Below are 16,733 nucleotides of genomic sequence, written 5' to 3'. Positions count from 1 at the left end.
CTGAAATGTTGATTCTCCTGCTGCTTGGATGCTGCCTGACCTGCTGCACTTTTCCAGCAACACATTTTTACATCCTTATTCCTTCCCTGGCTTATTTGTTCAAAAGCATTGGTGTGAATGAGGTGGTCAATGATGTGTTGGCCAGCGAAATTTGCAACAAACATTTCGGGACCCTGCAAATCTCTATTCTATACAGTGTTTAGGACTGTGGTTAATGTTTCCCTTTTAAGTCCTCTCATCAGTAGGTCCAACAGCCATTTTCTTTTTTTCTGTACTTTTGACTTGCTGCATGATGGAAGGATTCTGTCAGTGCACTTTGGTCAATGAATTCCAGTCTCAGCCTCTGTCATTGAGGCCCTAAACATTGAGATCCCCTTTCTGGTAACCCTTCTTGGCGCCCCAGGGGCTGTCCTTGCTATCCTGTACTGGGACCTCCTGAGTGTCGGGTGGCTCCATGCACTTTGAGGATTTCTCCAGTATAACTCTGAGACATGGGTGCTTGATTACTGCACATGCTTTGTGTTGACCGTGTAACCTGCTAGCACATGGTGTAGATGTAAGATTGACATGGCATGCTGCAGCATGCAAAAGTGTACGTGGCCTTCATTGAGGAATGCTATTTGGTTAGGTGAGCTACATGGTTGTACAAGTGCATTAATTGGAACAGCAAGACCAGGCATGAATGTTGCAAGCATACAGTTAGAGGCTAAGTAAGCAAGGTTAAACAAGCAATCTGGAGATGCAGCCCAGTGTATAAAGTGGATGTATGTCCTCGTGCAGAAAGTATTCTTTCAGCAGTCTGTCATCGCAGGTCTGTGCTTTCTCAGCATCTTTGGAGAGGTGGCACAATGATTGATTGTGAGGGATTAACAAATGTCAGTTGCCAGTGTCAATGGACACAAGGTGTATGCAGCTGGTGCCCACAATCATGCCATGAGATGCCTGTAAGCTACTCAGCACTAAACAGCAAGTTGCAGCCAATCATAAACTGAAGTCACCAACTACCCTCTCTGACTTCCGTGGCGATCTTTCTCAATGTCTAACTTGTTTGATGTGTTTAGTAAAATAGGAAGCTGAATATTATTGAAGTGAGTTGTGATGTTTCTATAGTGTTTAAGCTATAATACCGCTTTAATTGGCTCACTGGCTCGTGAGAAACCTGCCTCTTCACTTAGCAGCATAAAACATAAATATCGAAAATAGGAGCAGGAGTCGTCCACTTAGCTTTTCAAATCTGCTCTGCCATTCATCATAATCATGGCTGATCATCCAACTCAATAACCTGTACCTGTTTTTCCATACATGCTTTATTCTTTCAGGTCCAAGTGCTATATCTTTTGAAATCAATGTTTTGGCCTTGACTGCCTTCTGAGGTAGTGTCCCCAAAAATCAAGAACATCCTTCTTGCATCTACCCTGTCTAGCCCTATTATAGGTTTCTGAGACTCCTTTCCATATTCTGCTGATCTCCAAATATAACCCTAACCCATTCAGTGTCTCCTAATACATCAATCACACCATCCCAGAAATCAGTCTTATAAACCTTCAGTGCACTCCCTTTTTTATAGCAAGAATATTTTTCCTTAGCTAAGGAGGTTCCATGTTGAATCTGGCTAAAACCCAGTACAATTGCAGTAAGACATCTCTGCTCCTGTACTTAAATCATCTCACTATGAAAACCACAAACCATTTTCCTTCAGTGCCTGCTGCACCTGCATGCTTACCTTCAGTGACTAATACATGAAGACACCCAGGTCTCATTGCACATTCCCCCTCCTTAATTTATAGCCATTCAGATAATAATCGGCTGCCTTGTTTTTGCTGCCAAAGTGAATAATCACATCCACATTGTACTGCATTTGCCATACATTTACCTGTCATTCAGCTTGTCTTAATCTCACTGAAGCATTTCTGCATTCTCCTCACAGTTCACCCTTCCCAGCTCTGTCAACTGTAAACTTGGAAATAATATGTTAAATTTTCTCATCCGAATCATTTAATACATATTGTGATTAGCTGGGGTCCTAACACTGAACCGTGTGGTACCCCACTAGACACTGACTTCCATTTGGAACACAACTCATTTATTTATTTTCTTTGTTTTCTGTTTGCCAACAAGTTTTCTATAAATCTCAATACTTTACCTCAATCTGAAATGCTTCGACAGAGGAAGGTGACGGCCTTGTGGTATTATTATGGCTAGGCTATGAATCCAGAGACCCAGGTTTGAATCCTACTGTGGCACATGGTTGAATTTGAATTCAATTTTTAAAAAATCTGGACTTAAGAATTTACTAATAACCATGAAATGATTGTTGGGGGGAAAACAAATTTGGTTCACTAATATCCTCAGGGACAGAAATCTGTCATCTTCAATCAGTCTGGCTGACCTGTGACTTCAGATCCGCAACGATGTGGTTGACTCTCACGTGCCCTCTGAAATGGCCTTGCAAGCTATTCAGTTTTACCAAACGTTACAATGTCTCAGAAGTAAGACCAGACAAATCACTGGGCATTTTGCTACCTAGGCACCAGAAGAGAGGATGGTAAAAAGAGTGCTGTTGACCCTACAAAGTCCCCCTCACTGTACTTCCATACATATGACTTATCACAGATGCCACCATCACTAACCCTGGATATGTCCTGTCTCACCGGAGAAGGTGAGGACTGGAGATCAGAGTTGAGAGCGTGGTGCTGGAAAAGCACAGCAGGTCAGGCAGTATCCAAGGAGCAGGAGAATTGACGTTTCAGGCATAAGTCCTTCATCAGGAATTAGGCTTGTGGGTTCTGGGCTGAGAGATAAATGGGAGGGCGTTCTGAGGCCAAGGACCTGCATGTCCTTGATGGAATGGGAAGAGGAATTGATCGGCCACGTGTGTGTGTGTGTGTGTGTGTCTGCCTGATCTGTTGTGTTTTATCAGCACCACACTCTCTACTATCCTGTCTACTGGCAGGATAGACCCAGCACAGTGGTAAACTGTCGGTAGGGAAGTTGCTGTGGTAGTCTTCAACAATGACGTTGAACCCCATGAAGTCTCGTAGCTTTCAGGTTAAACATGAGTAAAGAAGCCAGGCAGAAGTGGGTACTACAAATGCTGGAGCTTGGAGTCAAGATTAGAGTGGTGCTGGAAAAGCACAGCAGGTCTGGTAGCATCCGAGGAGCAGGAAAATCGATGTTTCAGGTGAACGAGCTGATGAAGGGCTTTTGCCTGAAACTGGTCGAAGTTAGTTTTTTTTTTCCTCTGCTACCTGACCAGCTATGCTTTTCCAGGACCACTCTAATGATGAGTAAAGAAACCACCTGGTGATTACCACGTACCCTCCTCCCTCAACTGATGAATCGCTACTCCATGTTGAACAACACTTGGAAGCACTGAGGATGGTAAAGGCACAAGATGTACTCCAGGTGGGGGATTTTATTGTCCACTGCTAAGAGTGTCTTACCAGCAGTGCTACCATTTGACCTGGTCGCATCTTAAATGACATACTTACTCGCCTAGGTCTGCAGCAGGTGGTGAGGGAGCCAACAAGAGGGAAAAGCGTAAGGATGAGGTCAACAATCTGCTAGGTGCAGATGCATCTGTCCATGACTGTATCACACATTCCTTGTGGAGATGAAGTCCTGCCTTCATTGTGTTGGGTGGCACAATTACCATGCTAAATGGGACAGACTTTGAACAGATTTAGCAATTCAAGACAGGGCATCAATGAGGCTCTCTGGGCAAACAACAGCAGTGGAACTGTACTTCAATATAATCTGAAACCTCATGGCCTGGTATATCCCCCTGCTCGACTATTACCATCAAATGAGGGGATTAACCCTGGATCAATGGAGAGTGCAGGACAGCATGCCAGGACCAGCACCAGATATACCTGAAGATGAAATGTCAACCTGATGAAGCCACTAAATAGGACCACTTCCATGCCAAACGGCATAAGCGGCAAGTGAGGGACAGAGCTAAGAGATCCCACAACCAGCAGATAAGATTTAAATTCTGCAGTGGTGCCACATCTGGTTGTGAATGGTAGTGGATGATCAAATAACTCATTGAAGGAAGAGGCTCCACAAATATACCCATTCTCAATGATGGAAGAGCCCAATACATCAGTGCAAAAGATAAGGGTGGAGGTCTCGTAGCAATCTACAGCCAAAGAATGCTGAGTAGATGATCCATCTTGGCCTCCTGTATTGATCCTCAGCATTACAGATACCAGTCTTCAGCCAATTCAGTTCACTTTCTGTGATATCAAGAAATGTTTGGAGGCACTGGATACTGCAAAGGCTGTGGGGCCCCAACAACATTTTGGCATTACTGCTGAAGACTTGTGCTCCAGAACTTGCAGCTCCCCTAGCCAAGCTGTTCTAGTACAGTTTAAAAAAAACTGGTATTTACCTGACAATGTGGAATTTTTCCCTAGTATGTCCTGTACATGGAAAGCAGGACAAACCAGCCAATTACAGCCCTACTAGTCTACTGTCGATCACCAGTAAAGTGAAGGAAGGTGTCATCAACAGTGCTATTGAGCAGCACGTTCTCAGCAATAATGTGCTCAGTGACCCCTAGAGTCTGCTAGGGCTACTCTGCTCCTGACTTCAAAACTGCTTTCTTTCAAACATGGACAAAAGAGCTATATTTCAGAGGTGGGGTGAAAATAACAGTCCTTGACATCAAGGATGCATTCGACTGAATGTGGCATGACTGAGCCCTAGTGAAACTGGAATGAACAGATATGTGGGGAAAACATTTCTGGCACACGGGAAGATGGTGGTGGAGGTTAATCATTTCAGCTCCAGGACATCTTTGCAGGAGTTCTTCAGGGTAGTGTGTTAGGCCCAACCATCTTCAGCTACTTTTTATTAATGGCCTTCCCATCATTATAAAGTGCACAACCCCACTTCTGAAATCATCGATGAACAATGTTCAGCACCATTCGCATCTCCTCAGACACTGAAGTAATCTGTGTCCAAATGCAACAAGATCTGGACAATATCCAGGCTTGGGCTGACAAGTGGCAAGTAACATGTGTGCCACACAAATGCCAGAGTTTGACCATCACCAGCAAGAGACAGTCTAACCACTGCTCTTTGACATTCAATAGTGTTACCATCTCTGAATCCCCTACTTTAACACCCTGGGCATTATCATTAATGAGAAACAAAACTGGACTTGCCACATAAATGCAGTGGCAACAAGAGCAAGTCAGAGATTAGGCATACTGTGGCAAGTAACACCCCTCGTGACTCCCGAAAGCTTGCCATCTATAAGGCACAAGGCAGGAATGAGAGCCACAATGCTCAAGTAGCTTGACACTATCCAGGACAAAACAGCCTGCTTGACTGGCACTGCATCTATTCCCTGCACCACCAACTCTCAACAACACCAGTGAATACCATCTGCAAGATGCATTGCAGAAATTTGCCAAGGAACCTCCGACACCACCTTCTAAGCACATAACATTTCCATCTAGATGGGCAAGAGCAGTAGATGTATGAGAACTCCACCATCATCTGCAAGTTCCCCTCCAAGCCACTCACCATCTGACTTGGAAATACATTGCCATTCCTGCACTGTCACTGGGTCAAAATCCTGGAATTCCCTCCATGATGGCATTGTGGATCAACCTGCAGTAGGTGGACTGCAGCGGTTCAAGAAGCAGCTTGCCACCATCTTCTCAATCGCAACTAGGGGTGGGCAATAAATGCTGGCCAGCCAGCGATGCCCACATCCCATAAAATGAATGAATAAAAAAAAATTTTGCACAGTCTTGTGTAGGAGTAAAATTTGCAAATAAACGATCTCCACTTTTGTCCGCTTCCATCAGTTCTAATAGCTAAATCTACTGGAATTCTCTGACGATGTGTCAAGTATAACTTCCCTTTTGTAAATCCATGCTCCCATACCTCAATTTTTTTTTTTTTCTGGACCATTTATATATTTCTTCATTGGATCTAACACTATCTCTAATTTCTCTGGTAAACCATAGTTTGGCTACCTTTCCCAGTTTACTTTTGTGCTAGACAGGAATGAAAAATTGTTGCTGTTCACCCCCCCCCATGAAGCCCTGCCCATAAACGATGCTCCCAATAACAAAGGTAGACCTTGCCAGACTTTTCACCTGCCTGTACCACAAATTTCACTATAGCCATGAATTCTGTTAATGAGCTCCACTCTAGCACTTCTCACAGGTAGCATCTTCATCTGGAATTGTAAAAGCATGGAGTTTGATCATTACAAATATAATTGTCTGGAAAATAAAGTAAGGCAAGGTTTGATATGTTACTATAAAATCACTGGCATTCCAAATTTTAAAGATAAATTCATGTTTCATCTATCAACTGTTTAAGTCTTACCTTATCTCTAACAAGTTTAGGAGATCAAGAACTTCTTAGACCAGGTCTGAAACTGTCTTCAAGCCCCTCTGCTGCTTTCCTCTCCCTTGTCTGCTTGCAGCCTGAAACCTTGTCTCTAGTTTTCATTCTGTCTTCCGCACCTAGTTTGTTGCATTAAACCTATTGATCCTTTGACCCTGTTTCCATTTAGCTGCTGACAATCTAATGTTCCTTCATAATCTCCATGTTAACAGTCAATCCAAGCAGTCTGTGTCCTATCCACCACCCCTCGTTCCTTTACAAACTGCCATTGCTACCCTATTATAGAAAGCCTTTCACACCTGTCTTCAATTTCTCTCTCATATACCTTTGAACTCTACAATTCCTTTGGTGTTAAAGGTCAAGTTTTCCTATTGTTCTTTGCACCTCGTGGTAATATCTTTCAATGTAGGGGGGATGGTCACCTGTCACGTATGTTCTGAAGCCACCTAGCTAGCTTTTCTCACCAGAGTGCTACATGTTGATTATTGTATATGGAGGCGATAGCCTCATTATTGCTAAAGTTCTGGGGATCTGGGTTTGAATTCAATCAAGAAAAGTTTGGAATTAATATATTGATGATCATGAATAGCATGAAAAATTCCCTTCAGGCAAGGAAATCTGCCACCCTCACCTAGACTGGATTACATGTGATTCCAGATCCACTAGAATACAGTTGACTCTCAACTTCCCTCTGAAGTTGCCTAGCAAACCACTCAGTTGTATCAATCTTTATAAAATCTCAACGAAGGATTGAACCCGGACACACTACTGGAAAAGACAATGACAGAAACAGCTCTGTCTACTCTGCAAAGTTCCCCTTAATAAATTGGCATGGGATCATACCTTACAGACAATGTCCCAGTCACCACTACCCCTTGATATGTCCTGTCCCACAGGCGGGACAGACCCAGTAGAGATGGTGACACAGTAGTATACAGTTGGGAGGGATTTGTCCTGGGTGTCCTCAACATTATTCCAGACAGCAGAGGCCCTGATGAGATTTGGGCAATAGTACTGAAGACTTCTGCTTCAGAACTGCTCTCATAGCCAAGCTCTTCCAGTACAGATACAACACTGGCATCTACCTAACACTGTGGAAAAGTGCCTAGGTGTGTGCTGTACGCAAAAAGCTGGGCATATTCAACCCGGCCAGCCATTGTCCGGTTAGTGTACTCTCAATCGTCATAAAGTGATGATGTCATCAGCAGTGCCATCAAGCAACACCTACTCAGCAATAACCTGCGTTTTGACGCTCAGCTCCTGACCTCATTACAGCCTTGGTTCAAACATGGTCCAAAAGAGCTGAATTCCAGAAGTGAGATGAGATTAACCATCCTTGATGTCAAGCCCACATTTGACACTGAATGGCATCCAAATACACCGAGCAAAACTGGAATCGATGGTTTATCAGAAGGCAAACTCTTTACTAGTTTGAGTCGTACCTGGCACATGGGAAGATGGTTGTGATTATTGGAAATCAGTCATCCCAGGTCCACGACATCTTTGCAGGAATTCCTTGGGGTCGTGTCCTAGTTCTAAACTATTTTCAGCTGCTTCATCAGTGACTTCCCACCATTATAAAGTCAGAAGATGCGATGATTGCTGATTGCATAAATTTCAGCACCATTTGTTACTCTTCAGATTCTGTAGCAGTCCATGTTCAAAAGCAACAATATCTGAACAATACCTAGGCTTGGGCTGACAAGTGGCATTCATGTCACACAAATGCCAAGCAATGACCATCTCCAATAAAAGATAATCTAATCACTGCATCTTGACATGCAATTGCGTTAACGTCACTGACTCCCCAATATCAACACCTTTGTTGTTACTGTTGACCAGAAACTCGACTAGACTTTCCATATAAATACAGCAGCTGCAAAAGCAGGTCAGGGGCAGTGAGTAATACTGCAGTGAATAACTCGCATTGTGTCTCTCCAAAGGCTATATATCATTTACCAGAAATGTGAAGTTATACTCCCCACTTTCCTGGATGAGTGCAGCTCCAACAACATTGAAATAGCTTGACAGCATGCTGGTCAAAACAGCCTGATGATTGGCATCACATCCACAAGCATAAACTTCTGATGCTCACTAACAGCGGTGTGTGCTATCTACAAGATGGACTATTGAACTTTACCAGTGTTTCTTAGACAGCGCCTTCCAATCCCACAAGCGATTCCATTTAGTAGGACAAGCGTTGCATATAAATGAGAATACCACCACCTGGAAGTTCCCCTCCAAGCCTCTGAACATCCTGACTTGGAAATATATCTCCATTTTTCACTGTTGCTAGGTAAAAATCTCGGAATTCCCTCCGTAAGGACATTGTAGCTCAACCTACAGCATATAGACTGCAGTGCTTCAAGAAGGCAGGTCAGCACTACCTTCTCAAGGGCAATTAGGGATGCTGGCTAACCAGAAATGCCCATGTTCCATGAATGAATAAAAAAAAATTACGTGTTTGGGAAATTGGAGAGCCAAAGCTAGAAAGTTGAGATGAAAAATACAGCTGAAAGCAATGTTCCCTCTAAATGTTTTCATTGTACATGGCTTCTTAGTATTAATGCATGGTACTTTTCAATTTTGTATACACTGCATCCACAGCATCTTACATAGGACCCTCTGAGTGTGCAGTTGCATGCATCCACAGCTGACTGGAAACACTGACAGTAATTTTAGGTTTGCCCAGTAATGGAGTTAGGGTTGTGGCTGCCAAAAGTGACAATGAAGCATTTGCAGATACTATATTAATTTGAGATATTGGAAATGGACACTGGGTAATTTTAAGAGGCTGATAGTAAGAATGGGTAGAAGGATTTGTATGAAGGAGACCTTTTGTATGGACTGTGGGGATGGTGGAGGCAGTGAATTCAGAGGAGAGAAAGCAAGAGAAGCAGTAATGAGTTTTTGAGAGTGGGGAGGTGGAATTTGGAGTATAATTTAGTGAGATACATTTGTTGGGGCTTAAAGTGAGGGAAGAAACCATGGTTTTAAAGGGAGGAATGGTGACTTGTTCAACAGGGGATAGAGCCAATGGAGTAGGAGAAGTGAGACTAAAGTATAAGTTGGTGGTTAAAAGCCACACCAACATTGTAGTGATTTGGCAAGCAGTTTCTCAAAAGCCTTGTTTGGAGGGGAGGCTTCACTCAGGGGCAAGGTGTTGGTAGAATGTGGTAATGATTATTGGTCTAGTGACCAAGTCAAATGGTTCAAATGACTGACACAACAAAGAAATTAGTAAGGTGAGTACCTTGCAGGATCAGTCAAAAAATACCAAGATAGGACATTTGTATTGGATATTTGTTTGATCTCATCTTTCAATGCCCTTATTGCTAAACTATTGTATATCTGTAAGATACCCCAATCATACAATTGATTCTACAGTTCATTCTACTAAACCTAGTTTGAAAACCTCCTGTTCTTTCCGTCCACTGGCAGCTCTGTGTTCAGCTACTTAGGATCCATGCTCTGCAATTCTGTCTCTGAGCTCTCAGCCTTTCCACATCCCTATGCTCCTTTAGGATCCTTATTAAAATTCAGCTCTTTAACAATCCTTTAGCTCCTCTCACTTAATTTTCTTTGGTTTGGTGGCATTTATTTTTGTTATACCTTTTTGAAGCACTATGCAATATAGTCCATTTTAGAAATTTCATATAAATGCTCAGTAATATTGTGGTAGTTCTTGATAGTTCTCATCTCTAATGTAGCAAGGCACTTTCCTGATGACCTGGATTGTACAATAAATGAGTACACTTTCCTGCTTTTGTAATCTGGTTTATATCTATGCTGACTATAAATTAAAATCCATACAGCAATAGGAGTGTTCTCAGTTTCAGATTAACAAATATATTTAAAAGTAGAGCACTTGTTAGAGAACTCCTTTCTGAATTGAATTTGTTTTCCCATTTTTCAGTTGTCTAACCAGACGCAGTCTCAAAGCACCACTGGCCATCGGAATATGGCACATCAGCGATCCTCTTTTGTATTTCCATGGCAACAAGAACAAACTCCAAGTCACCAAACCTCTCATTCACTAGAAACCCCAATGAAGAAGGGTATTGCCATGAATTTTCAATGGGACCAAGAAGAAACTCCCTTGAAGCATTGTCCCAAATCACTGCAAAAGACTACACACTCAACAAGCTGGATTAGTAACAGTGTGGACAGCTCTAAGCAGGAAGACCAACTGAAATTACAAAATCAAGGTATTGTAGTGATCCAAAAGTAATTACTCATAACTAACCATTTTGAGAGAAATTGCTTTCAGAAACAATTTTATAATTCTATAAAGCATGAGGATCGCAAGTAGTGTGCAAACAAATATACCCATTTCACTAAATATACTTCTCGATTTGTCCATCTCACTTGATCATTCTAATCTTTGAGGTGTCCTGCAGTGTTCTTCAATCTCTTACTTATAGTTAACATTCTTTATTCTAAGTAATGCACCCTAATTCAACTTTAGAACTGATCCCTGTACTGCATAAGAGTAAATCTTTTTACCTTTCACACAATTAAGTATTCACTACATCCAAACTAGTATCAATTTTGTAGTATATCTTTGCATCCACTAAGATGTGGATTACTCAAATTCATTTTGTAGAAGACATAACCGGGTTTAAATGAAGACTCCGAAAGATTGAAGAGAAGTTCATCCAATCCTAAGAATCCTTTATTTGATAAATAATATATATTTTATGCAATTTAATCTTTACACCGATTTATAAATCTATATCTTTCTGATTATCCCATGGCATTTTTTAAAATCATTAAATTAATTGCCCTGAATTAGAGTAAATCAACTAATTGAGCATATAAGAAATTCTTATGTTTTCTTTGCAGGCTATAGTATGTTACCATTTGTACTTTTTTCATTTCCTGGTGTACTACGTAGTAATGCAAAGTCAGCATTTTTATGTTTGAGTCATTTATGTAGCATTGTCTTCTCTTGACTCAAATACACTAGGGCCTCATGATGATCCATAGTGACCACATCATCTTGTGTTGGGACTGCTATATACTCCTGTCATTCATCTTGACATGTTTTTCAACCTTTCTTCATCTTTATGCCAGCCACAACGTATTTGTTCAGAAATCCTAATTCTTTTTGAAATTAATATTAACATTGTGCCTTACTTGATTTACTTGATGATTTTCAGCTTCTGGATGATGATTTAAATTTTCTGTTCCACGATTTGACAGTCATTTTGAACTGTTAGTGTTTTGCTATTAGTGCAAGAGTGGATGGTCCATACTTTTACAGAGGAAAACGGATTTCATTAACAATGAGAAAATTTCACTGGCTAAATTAGTCACGAAGCTGTCATATTATTGGCCAGTTTTAAATTTAACTATGTGGTCTTATCAATGTATGTTATGAATAAGGAGCAGGAGTAAGTCATTCAGCCCTCAAACCTGCTCCATTATATAACTAGATCATGGCTGATTTGATTTTAACCATAAATTGGAATATCGACCAACATCTGATACCATTCTGCCCCCTTACTTGCAACAAGCTTATCTACTTATACCTTTAAAATACTGAAATGTCAATGTTTCATTACCTTTTCAGACAGTAAGTTCCAAAAACACATGGGCCTTTGTGAGAAAATATTTTGCCTCATCTCTTTTACATGCACAACCCCTAATTTTTAAACAACAACCCATAGTTCTAGATTCTGCCACATCCTCTCAAATCTATCCTGTCAAAATCCTTCAGGATCTCTTACTTCAATTAAGTCATCTCTTCCTCTTATACACTCCAGAGTATGCAGCCTAGCCTATCCAAACCTTTTCTCACAAGACAAAAATATGTATTAGTTGAGTAAGGTTCCACTGAACTGCTTCCAACATACTTACAGCCTATCTTAAATAAGGTGATCAATACTGCACACAATACTCAGATGTTTTCTCATCAGTGCTCCATAACTGAAGCGTAGCCTCCCTACTTTTCTATTCAGTTCCACTCATGATAAATAACATTCCATTAGCTTTCCTAATTATTTGCTTTCTTCTACTTTAGCTTTCTGTGGTGTAAGCAGTAGGACACCCAGAGTCATCTGTATCTCAGAGCTCTGCAATCTGTCATCGTTTTGATAATATGCTTTTTTTATTCTTGCCAAAATTGACGATTTTACATTTTCCCACATTATACTTCCATTTACCAAACAGTTGGCCACTTATTAAAATAAGGATGAAAGCATAACTGATGAGCCAGCAGTTTAAAAATCGCAATGTTGTCAATATTTTTATTTAAATTTCTAATTCCATATAAAACATGACGTGAAATTAGTAAATTCAACAATGGTTCATTTTATTGAATTACCTATACTTGTTTGAATGGTGAAAAGTATTGGCTGACAGAAATTTGTCATTTGTAGAACAATTACACAATAATGATTTACACATCAGAACAACAAGCTAGAATAATAAATTGAATATAAATTTTGGATCTAACAGCCTGAGATATACTGCATTCTATAATTGTACACCCGACTGATGCCCCTGTGTTTTCTGAAGTGTTTTAGTACTAGCTGTAATATTGCTCTTGAATAAAATAGTTTTAAGTGTTGAAATGTTTCAAGCAGAATAAATGATTAATTGTTGGACTGCAGTTATATTTAATTTGTAGAGTTGATGAAAGATGTGCACTTTTTGTTTTGAAGACCTGCAAGCTAAAGTTTCTGATCTGGAATTTCGACTTAAAACTCAGGAGAAAGAAATCAAAAATCATCTGAATAAACTTCATGAAATCCAATTCCAGTTTGATAAAGCTAAAGTAGATCTTTCAGAGAAAGAACAAAAACTCAGTAAGTCCAGAGATGAATTGACCAAGGTAACTGCACAGTGTGAACAAGCCAGTACAAAGGTACAGTAAGATCCATTAATTCACTTTAACGCTAATTTGTCATTTTTATTATAATGATTATAATGTAGCTAATTAGTTTAATTTTATTCAGTTTTTAAAATCAATAACTATAAATTATTCTTTCATGTACACTACCTGTTTGACATTGAATAATTTTCCATTTTTATGTTTATCTTTTATCTTATGAGAATGTTGCATTGAATGTACTACACTGAACAAGCATTTGATCCAGCTGGCCCATGGCAGCATTTATGCTCGCATGAATCTTGTCCCATCCTTCTCCTCCTCCTAACTATATCAGGAAATTTCATTCTTGTTACAAGATTATCTAGCTATCCCTCCAATGAATCAATTATATTTCCCTCAAATGCTCTTTGTAGAATTGTATTCCACATTCTTCCCATTCTGAGTAAAGAAGAATCTTAATTCCCTGTGGTATTTATTAGTGATTATCTTATACTTCTGATCTCTGGTTTTCTACCTCTTCAGCAGTAGAAACATTTTCTCTATTTCTACCCGATCAAACCTTTTTATTATATTAATGATCTCTTTCAGGTCACTCCTCAGCTGTTTTTATAGAGTCATAAAGACCTACAACATGGAAACAGACCTTTTGGTCCAATTCGTCCATGCCATCCAGAAATCCCAACCCAATCTAGTCCCAACTGCCAGAACCTGGCCCATATCCCTCCAAACCCTTCTTATTCATATACCCATCCAGATGCTTTTTAAATGTTGAAATTGTACCAGCCTCCACCACTTCCTCTGTCAGATCATTTCACATACGTACCACACTCTGTCCGAAAAAGTTGGGGTCTCTTAGGTCTCTTTTATTATCTTTCCCCTCTTAACCTAAACCTGTGCCCTCTGGATATGTATTGGCTCACCTTAGGGAAAAGACTTTGTCTATTTATCCTATCCATGCCTTTCATCATTTTATAAATCTTTATAAGGTCACCCCTCAGCCTCTGACGCTCCAGGGAAAACAGCCCCAGCCTATTCAATCTCTCCCTATAGCTCAAATCCTCCAACCCTGGCAACATCCTTGTAAATCTTTTCTGAACCTTTTCAAGTTTCACAACATCTTTCCAATAGGAAGGAGACCAGAATTGCGCACACTATTTCAACACTGGCCTAACCAATGTCCTGTACAGCTGCAACATAACCTTCCAACTCCTGTACTCAATCTTACCAATTCTGGTATTAACTTTTTAAACTTTTCTTTTTACACAATGATTCTACTGCTTTTGTATTTTTATAATAAGATTACCTGAACAGTATATATCATTCCAACTGTTCCTGAATTCAAGTTTAACTTCCCTGACTTTTCAGTTTTTTTCGAGAATTTTTTTTCCCAGTGCTTGGTTGCTTTACCTCATGAACCTCCTAAAGCTGATTTGCTTACTTTAGTGATTCCTGAGTGTATCCTGTTATAACCAGGTGAGAAGGGGAAGAGTAGTTTTGCCCTTTTACCACTTGATGTTTCACTGCAACAAGCGGATGAACTCTTTAAAACTATGTCAGTTCAGTATGCAGTTCATTTGTTCGAGACAATTATTCTTGAGTTAGACCAGCAAAATCAAAGTTTTTATTGCAAAAAGTGCTATATGTATAAATACATCATATTTCCCAATGTGTTTTTCTTAGTTTCATTTTGTCTTTATTCATCCATAGAATATTGTTATTGGTTAGTTTGTTGATTTTTAGTGAAATATATTTCTCCTGATTTTAAAAACTAGTAAAGTACTGTGGATGTTTGAAATTTGAAATCATATTAGAAAATGCTGGAAATATTTAGCATGTCAGCCAGCATCTGTGAAGAGAGAAATAATTAATTCAGGTATGGAATCTTTGTCTTTTTTCTTGGTGATTTATGGGATGTGGGCATCACTGGCTGGCCAGCATTTATTGCCTGTCCCTAGTTGCCTTTGAGGAGGTAGTGATGGGCTGACTACTTGAACTGGTGCATTCCGTGCGCTGTAGGTATACCCTCAATGCTGTTAGGGAGGGAATGCCAGGATTTATATCCAGTGGCAGTGAAGGAACAGCGATATGTTTCCAAGTTAGGAGGGGAACCTGAATGTATATGCTGGGAGAAAGTGAGGTCTGCAGATGCTGGAGATCAGAGTCAAGAGTGTATTGCTGGAAAAGCATCAAGAATCATTCCTGATGAAGGACTCCAGCCCAAAATGTCGATTCTCCTGCTCCTTGGATGCTGCCTGACGTGCTATGCTTTTCTAGCAACACACTCTCGCCTCTGATCTGCAGACCTTCCTTTTCTCCTAGTTGATTTTAACCTGACCATAAAGCATCTTCCAAGGATGCCTACCTTTAAGAAGTTTTCCTCCTATCTCAACAAAGATCTCAGTGAATCTCTCTCACTGTACTCCCCAAGCCCATTCCTGAGGAAGGGCTCCTGCCTGAAACGTCGATTCTCCTGCTCCTTGGATGCTGCTTGACCTGCTGTGCTTTTCCAGTAACACACGCTCGACTATGTGTATACTGCCCTTGCCCGTCTAAATGGACGTGGTCATCGGTTTGGAAAGTGCTGTCTGAGGATCTTTGAATTTCTGCACTGCATCTTGCAGATGATACACACTGAAGTTACTGAGCATTAGTGGTGGATGAAGTGGATGCTTATGGATATAGTGCCAATGAAGTGGGCTGCTTTGTCCTGGATGGTGTCAAGCTTCTTGAGCGTTGTTCGAGCTACACTCATCCAGGCAAGTGGGGAGTATTACATCACATTCCTGTCTTGTGCCTTGTGGGTGAAGAACAGGCTTTTGGGAATCAGAAGATTAGTTACTTGCCGCAGTATTCCTAGCCTCTGGTCTGGTCTTGTAGCCATTGTGTTTATGTGATTAATCCAGTTGAGTTTATGGTCAACAATTAATTCCCAGGCTATTGTTAGTATAGAGTTTAGTGATGGTTGCATCATTGAATGTCAGAAGGTGATGGTTGGATTGTCTCCTGTTGATAATGGTCATAGCCTGGCATTTGTCTGGTGCAAATGTTACTTGCTACTTGTCTGCCCAAGCCTGCATATTGTCCAAATCTTGTTACATTTGAACGTGGGCTGCAACAGTATCTGAGAAATCACAAATGGTGCTGAGCATTGCGTAATCATCAGTGAACATCTCCATTCTGACCTTATGATGGAGGGAAGGTCATTGATGAAGAAGCTGTGAATGTTTGGGTTTAGGACACTCCTAAGGAGGTCCTGCAGAGATGTCCCGGAGCTGAGAATCAGTACTCTAAGAGGTCATTAATCTAAACAAAAATTTTTGTTTCTCTCTGAACAGATGATGTCTGACTGGCTGAGTGCTTTCAGCATTTTTTGTTGTTATTTCAGGTAGCTCCTGAACTATTAATCAGTTTTAAACATTACTCTTTATTGTTCTATCTCTTTGTATTTGTTTTTAGTTTATCTTTTCAATTTTATTCCCATCTTACCAAGTTAGCTTTTCTCCTTCTTATCTGTCATGCTTAT

At 40.4% G+C, this 16,733-nt stretch overlaps 1 protein-coding gene across 5 annotated transcripts in view; it reads left to right on the top strand.

Moving 5' to 3' along the window:
* The window catches only part of LOC140482976 (centromere protein F-like), a 100,627-nt gene that overhangs the window by 17,624 nt on the left and 66,270 nt on the right, over window positions 1–16,733 (top strand). For all 5 annotated transcript variants that reach the window (XM_072580786.1, XM_072580787.1, XM_072580783.1 and 2 more), the window contains exons 6-7: window positions 10,289–10,580; window positions 13,041–13,243. In XM_072580786.1, coding sequence (XP_072436887.1) covers window positions 10,289–10,580; window positions 13,041–13,243 — 495 coding nt within the window. The remainder of the gene's footprint in view (window positions 1–10,288; window positions 10,581–13,040; window positions 13,244–16,733) is intronic.

Source organism: Chiloscyllium punctatum, chromosome 11 (assembly GCF_047496795.1).
Source record: "Chiloscyllium punctatum isolate Juve2018m chromosome 11, sChiPun1.3, whole genome shotgun sequence".
In the NCBI taxonomy this organism is placed as follows: domain Eukaryota; kingdom Metazoa; phylum Chordata; class Chondrichthyes; order Orectolobiformes; family Hemiscylliidae; genus Chiloscyllium; species Chiloscyllium punctatum.
This window is presented reverse-complemented; position numbering and strand designations above follow the sequence as displayed.